Source organism: Hemicordylus capensis, chromosome 6, assembly GCF_027244095.1.
Source record: "Hemicordylus capensis ecotype Gifberg chromosome 6, rHemCap1.1.pri, whole genome shotgun sequence".
NCBI classification, from domain to species: domain Eukaryota; kingdom Metazoa; phylum Chordata; class Lepidosauria; order Squamata; family Cordylidae; genus Hemicordylus; species Hemicordylus capensis.
The window spans coordinates 66362341-66369516 of record NC_069662.1 but is presented as its reverse complement, the minus strand read 5'-3'; the positions used below and the strand labels follow the sequence as shown (position 1 = coordinate 66369516).

At 54.6% G+C, this 7176-nt stretch overlaps 1 protein-coding gene across 1 annotated transcript; it reads left to right on the top strand.

Annotated features, from left to right (window-relative positions):
• The first annotated feature begins 970 nt into the window (after positions 1-970).
• LOC128328857 (uncharacterized) lies at positions 971-5767 on the top strand. Its single transcript, XM_053259009.1, has 2 exons — positions 971-1167; positions 4719-5767. Exons 1-2 carry the CDS (start codon positions 1014-1016, stop codon positions 5249-5251), a joined length of 687 nt encoding a protein of 228 aa, XP_053114984.1. The 5' UTR covers positions 971-1013; the 3' UTR covers positions 5252-5767.
• Positions 5768-7176: the final 1409 nt, after the last annotated feature.

Sequence of the window (7176 nt, the reverse complement as noted above, 5' to 3'; positions counted from 1 at the left end):
TGTCTCAGCCACCCTGGACATGAGGCCCTAGAAGTGGCCTGATCGGCCAATTTGCAAAAAGGGGCATGGTTTTGGCTGCAGCACGGTCGATCCACGCCTCTACTCTTCAGTTCTTTTCAGGATCTGCATGAGGAAGGAGCTCTTTACTTGGGCTCCTTCCACTTAGGCCTGGGGAGAGTTCGCCCAGGAGCGGGCGTGGCAGTTCTCCAGCGGGTTCCTTCAGGTCCCGCTGTGCAGGGCATTAGGTAGACAAGTCTCCAGGCTTTGCAGAATACCAGCGGGGCTCTGTGGCCTGTGGGCCCGATCGCAGCCTTCTCCAGCGTCCCGTTCCGGCATCTGCATCACGATAGGGCTTTGGCCCTTTGGTTTGTTGCAGGCCCGGGAGGGCCGTGGGGTGGGGCATTTTGCAAGCTTTTCTACAGCTTTCTTAGCTCTCCTGATCTTTGGAAGGGGTTTCTGGCTGCTTTTGGGGGCCTTGTTGTGAGGGGTTGTTGCTGGGCTTTCGAGTTGGCTTCTGGGGTTTTTTCCTTGAGCTTTGGTATTCCCTGGGGGTGGCTAAGGTTTTTTCCCTTCATGCAAACCTCTCCCACATCCATAGGGTTGCTCTGTAGAGCAAGAATTGGGGGTTGGCTTCTCCTCCTAATATTGGTTGAGGGCTTGTGGGTGTTTTCACGATGCCCAGGAAAGCTAAGGAGAAAAAGGGTGGGAAGCCTGTTAGGCAGCCCAAAGGCCCCCCCCCGCCTTCTTCCTTGGATGAGGATGATGAAGAAATGGCCCTTATTAGGGGCTTGATTGGTAGGATGGAGGCCTTGGAGAAGTCTCGCAGCGCTCCTTCTGATAAGGGTGCTGGTCCTTCTGGCGGGGTGGTGGTGTCCCTCCTCCCAAGGTGCCTCGCAGGACCAGGGGGGCTGCCCGGAATCAGCTTTTAAAATCACTCTCTAGTAGGTTGGAGGTGTTGGAAAAGGGGGGGGGCAGCCAGCCCGGCTCCTCCCTCAGGTCCACAAGATCCATCCATGCCTGATGACCTGGTTCCTGGAAGGCCTGCTCCTGTGGCTCCATTGCCGTCGCCTGAGGACCCGGCTCCTGTGCTGCCTGCTCCGTCGCTTCCACTGCCTGCTGCGCCAGTGGAACCTCCGCCTGTGGACCCTCGAGTACCGGTGGCCCCGGGTGAGCCAGCAGCACCTACACCTCCCAGCGGCACCGGCCAGTGGCCCTATGTACCCTGGCCGATGCCAGCGAGCGGGAGTTGGGGAGTACACTCATATTGGCCTCCTTATACACATCCTTGGGGTTTAGGTCCCCCTGTTAGTATACCAGGGGTTACTGCTGGCCTGCAAGGGGCGGCTGAGTGGGTATGGACGGGCGCTGTGCCCCCAGGTACTCCGGTTGTCCCACCTGCAGGTGTGATCCTTAGCCCAGTTCCAGCGATTTCTGGTACCACATGTCACTATCCCATGGGGATTCTCCCCGCCAGTTATCATGCCCCATACGGTGGCATGGGGCTGCTGCTTGGTGACCACTTACTGCCTGCTACCAAGGAAAAGATTTTGAAGGGAGAGTATATTGACATTTTTAGTCTCCTTTTTCGCGAGCCAGGAGTAAAACATAAAGAAGGGGAATCCTTTAAGGACCACGAGGCCACTAAGCGTAAGCCAGTTGAGAAGACGTGGAATAACTGGTTGTCAGGATTTACCATTTATATGGGCGTCATAGTTCAGGCGCAGCCTGCCCGTGGCCCGGCGCTTTTAAAATACATGGATATGATCCATAGGGCAGTGTCCGATTTTGCTGGCTCCTCTTGGATCCGGTATGATAAGAGTTTTCGCATGAGGGCTGCCTTGGACCCTTCCCTACCGTGGGACACCCCTTTACAGGAATTGTGGTTAGTTATTATGTCCCCGCCCCGCCCCATAGAAGGGGATCGGTCAGACAGTGGCCACCTGTTATCTAGGGCAGCGGTCCCATCGACATCGGGTGGGGCTGGCCAGCAGTGGGTTCAACCCCACCTGGTCTGCTGGGAGTACAATACCCACGGTAAGTGTGCCCGGTCCCCTTGCCGCTTCAAACGCGCATGCGGCGTGTGTGGGGCCAAGCATCCTAGCTCTGCCTGCCCTAGGGCCAAGTTCAGTAGCTCAGGGTCCGAGTTCCAGCCCGGCAGCAACAACAAGAAGGGTGCCCCTCCTCCACCCCCTGTGGGAAAAGGGCCCCAGCCCCATCAAGCTTGATGTACTGGAGCTTTTGCTCCGGGACTATCTGGATCGGGTTGTGGCTGCCTATTTGAACCGGGGTTTCCGGGAAGGTTTTAGGATACCGTCTTCGGCCCGTCGTGGGCTTAGTAGCTCTCGTAACTTGAGGTCTGTCATAGGTAAGGAACAGGTGGTTCTCAAGAAAATCAATAAGCAGGGGGCAGCTGGTAGGGTTTTGGGTCCGTTCGAGAGCACTCCCTTCCCGGGTTTGACGGTCTCGCCCCTGGGGGTGGTCCCTAAGAAGGTACCTGGCGAATTTGGGTTAATTCACCATCTATCTCACCCTCGGGGGTCATCAGTGAATGATGGCATCCTGGATAGTTTGTGCTCAGTACGATACGCATCTTTTGATGATGCTGTCTGGGTGGTTAGGGGCCTGGGACCAGGGGCCCTTATGGCCAAGTGTGATATCAAGTCCGCCTTCCGCTTGCTGCCCGTTCACCCCAGTGATTTTGAGCTGCTGGGCTTCGCCTTTGCCGGGCGATTCTATTTTGACCGTGCCCTGCCCATGGGCTGCTCCATTTCTTGCGCAGCTTTTGAGGCTTTCAGTACATTTCTGGAATGGGCAGTGCAGCGGAGGGCGGGGCTTATATCCACCTCGCATTACCTGGTTGATTTTCTTTTTGTAGGGCGGGGCTATTCTGAGGAATGCCAGCATTTGCTTCGCTCCTTTATGGAGCTGGCGGACGAGCTGGGGGTCCCTTTGGCAAGGGACAAAATGGAAGGCTCCATCACGAGGCTCTCCTTTTTGCGGATTGAACTTGACTCAGTTGCTGGTTGCTCAAGGTTACCCCAGGAAAAATTGTTGGCCCTTCTGGACCTAGTTAGGGCAGCTGGCCGAGCCCAAAAAATTACCCTGAGGGATTTACAAGTGTTAGTGGGCCATCTTAATTTTGCATGTAGGGTGGTGGCCCCAAGTCGGGCATTTTTGCGGCGGCTGTGTGACATGATGGCTGGCCTTTGGGCCCCCCATCATGGGGTCAGGATTACTGAGGGCGCTAGAGCTGACCTCTCCCTTTGGGAATCCTTTCTGTTGGGTTTCAATGGGGTAGCCTTTTGGAGGAATGAACTGTTAGTGGAGGCTGACCTACAAGTCCATTCCAATGCAGCAGGTGGAGTGGGTTTTGGGGTCTATTTTAGGGGTCGCTGGTGTGCGGCCCTCTGGCCCGTCGAGTGGGTGAGGCAAGGGTTAGGTAGGGATCTTACGTTTCTGGAGCTTTTTCCTATCGTAGTTGCAATGCACATTTGGGCCGACGAGTCTTCTAACTCATTGGTCCGGTTCTGGTGTGACAACCAGGCAGTAGTGCAGGTCATCAACTCACAAACCTCTCGCTCCCGGAGGTTTATGGGGCTGGTAGGGGCCCTGGTGTTGCAGTGCCTCCGGGCTAACATCTTTTTCCGGTCCCGGCATGTTCCGGGCGTGCGCAACGACATAGCTGATGCTCTGTCTCGTTTTCAGTTGCGCAGGTTCAGACAGTTAGCTCCCGGGGCGGCACTGCAACCGGATCTCATGCCCGCCTTTCTGTGGCAGCTTGGCAGTTGGAGGCACAACAGGCCATAGCGGCGTCTCTGGTGCCCAGCACCAGAGCCAGTTATCCGGCTAAGCTTCAGGCCTTTTCCTTGTTTTGAGGATCTGAAGCTTTGGAGGAGGTTTGGCCTGTTCCAGTGTGCCAGCTGCAACAGTTCCTCGTTATGTTACGTAGGGCGGGGCGGGCTGTGTCCACGCTTGGCGGCTACTTAGCTGCTCTGGCCTTTACAGCACAGGCTAAAGGGGTTAGTGATTTTTCAGCGGATCCTCCGGTATGGCGCATGCTCGAGGGCTGGTCCAGGGAGAACCCGGGCAGCCTCGACTCTAGATGTCCTTTCACCATAGATTTGGTTGCTGCAGTGCTGCGGCAGCTTGAGGCCTGCTGTGCTAACCAGTGGGAGGTAACTCTTTTTCGGGCGGCTGTTTTAGTCGCCTTTTTCGGCGCCTTTCGTCCAGGTGAGTTGCTACCATGGAACAGGGGCTCCCCGAGGGACCGTTGTTTGCAATTTTCTGATTTGTCACTCAGTGACGGGGTGGCACAGCTTTTTCTACGCCGTTCTAAGACAGATCAACACAGTAAAGGGCAGTTGGTGCGCTTGGAGGCTGCCTCTGACCCTGGCATTTGCCCGGTGATCGCCTTGCAGCACTACGCAGCCCTCGGGCCTGCCTCAGCGGGGTGCCTGTTTGTCCACGCAAATCAGGCACCTCTTACCCAATACCAGTTCCTGGCAGTGGTAAGAAGGGCATTGGTTGCAGCTGGGGTGCCGCCTGAAGGGCTCACATTACACTCCTTCAGGTTTGGGGCAGCTACTACAGCTTCCTGGTTGGGCCTACAAGAGGCCGTGGTACGGAGGATCAGCCGGTGGAAGTCCGTGGCAGTCAGGCGTTCTGTGCACTGACAGCGGACTATATTATCTGGATTGATCGAATTTTCTTTTTGGCAGGTGCTGGTGGGGCAGCGGCTCCTGTACGGGTCCTGATCTGTGGCCATTCGTTGGTCTTTTGGGCCTTCAAGCGGACCAGCACCTCCCACTGGGGTTCACAGCTGGGGTTTGGACGAAGAGCCCTGGTGTATTGGTTGGGCATGCGGGACATGCTGTGGAGTCAGCTGCTCCCGGCCATTAAGGATCACTTAGCTAGATTCCCTGTGCCCACCGTTCTTGTCCTTCACTTGGGTGAGAATGACTTAGGCAGGCGGACTGGCCTGTCCATGGTGCAGCAAGCCGCTTCCGATTTGACCGTACTGCGCAGGTGGATGCCCGGGGTTCGTATCCTCTGGATCAATTGGCTTCAGCGCAGGGTTTGGCGCGCTGCGTTTAATGGGTTTAAGTTAGAAAAGGCCTGGCGCAAGGTTTCGGCAGCCATAGGTAAGTTAGTTTTGGCGGCTGGGGGGGACATCATTAGGCAACCTGATTTAGCAGCTCGCTTCCATGAGCTATATCTCCCGGATGGTGTTCACCTTTCTGAGGCTGGGTGAGATTTGTATTTACGCAATATTCGGAATGGGCTTGCTGCACTGTTGGATGGCATGGGGCAGGGAGGCCAAGCAAGGGCTGACCTCCCTGGGTAGCAGTAACAGTGCAGGCTAAGGGGTAAGTGGTTGGTTAGAGTATGGTGAGCACCCTTGGATATTGTAAGGTGGAATGGTCAATCGCTCCTTTGTAGCCTGTGCGGCACGGGGAGAAATTGATTGCCAGGAAACCTGCTTAAGGATTTCATCAACCTTTGGGCTGTGCGGTCCGGGGTGGGTAAAGACCTTGAGCTGTCCAGATCCCCTCTTCTCTGGAGGGCGGTTGGCTTTGAAGGAGACAGGTGGGGTATACCCGCTTGTTTCCTGAGCCAGGGTGTGTCGCCCATGTCAGGTGATGAATAGGATGGTAGCATCCTAGCTCACGCCTAGGGGCCCGCACTGTTCTATGTTGGTGATTAATCACCTGGTTTACAGTCCGCCTATGCCTATGTGTTTATTAATAAACGTGGCCCGTTTCATCCATTTAACGTCTCTGTGTCTTCTTGGGCCGGGGTCTGGGGACAATTTTCTTTCTTCCGTTACTTATGGTTGTGGACTCTTATCCAAATCCCTGGCTATCTTATGTAAACAACAAAATAATGCATTTGGGACTGTCTCCTTATGAACTACTTACTTTGGAGAATAATAAGGTGAAGGAAATACTATTTCTATGGTTGCATGACATCGAACGTCAGGAACTTACGTCTTCAGCTAACAGGACCTGCTCTCCCCTACATTTTGGGAGTCCACCACCCAGGGGAGATAGAGGTGCAAATTATCTAACAACACTTCACTTCTCCAAGTTTCAGGTTGCATTTGCTCAGGCTCGCTTAAATGTGCTGCCCTCCTCTCTTTTGGAGAGGAGGTTCACTAAGGATTCTTCAGTTACAGTTTTCTGCCCCTGTGGCTCTGGCCTCCTGGAAACAGTTAGCCATGTTTTGTTATATTGTTCTTTGTATCAAGGTGTTAGAGAAGAACTTATTTCTCCCGTTAGTTAGATTTCCTGGAAGGTGTGAGCTTTTTTATACACAATATTGTCTTGCGGACACAAGCTGTGAGATCACAAAAGTGGTGGCCAAATTTTTTTATATTGCTATGAGATTAAGGTCTCAATTTTAGGAGTTGTTTTACTGTTTTTTAAAAGTAAACTATCCTGGATGCTTGTATACTGTTTTATTGTGTGTAATTATCAGCCACTATTTGTGTATATTAGTTATATTTGCTATTCTGGTTTTTTATCTTTTGGCTGGCCAAGGGCTGTAATAAAAACTGACTGACTATTGCGTGTGTAGAAGGCAAAAGGGAGAACCCCCCTTGCCCCCCCACTGCCGCCGTACCCAAGTGGCGACTCTGCCTCCCTATCAATTCACCACTGCCACCCCTTGTCAGCCTCCCAAATAACATGACAGTCAATCTGAAACCCATTTTGGGCCTTTGTGTGCACAGAGGCCATTCGTGGTACGAGGCGGGTGGGCATTGGAGGGTGGGCATATGGGGGAGGGTGTCCCCATCACCCACCTGCCCTGATCCTGCCACTTGCTACTCTTGCAGTGCCAGGAGGGTGGGAGAGGGAGTGGTAAAGTGTCGCCCACACCCGCCCACCCTCTGCATCTTGATGGTGGTGCAGAGGGTGGGCGGGTGGGTGCAGTTTCACACCCAAGAAAATTGGGCACCTGAACTGCCACCGCTGTGGTCTACCAGCCCAGCCTGGAAGCGAGCGCGACAGCGGGCCGAACCGCTGGGAGCCTCTGGAGGTGGGATGTGTGGTGGGGCCCGTTGCACTTTGGGAAGGGGCTCTCCTGCCTGCGGGAAGGTCGGCCGGCTGGCCCACCCGCTCCCTGCCTTTTGGAGACCTTGTCGGACCCATCTGGAGCAGTCGCCGTCTGCTTGGG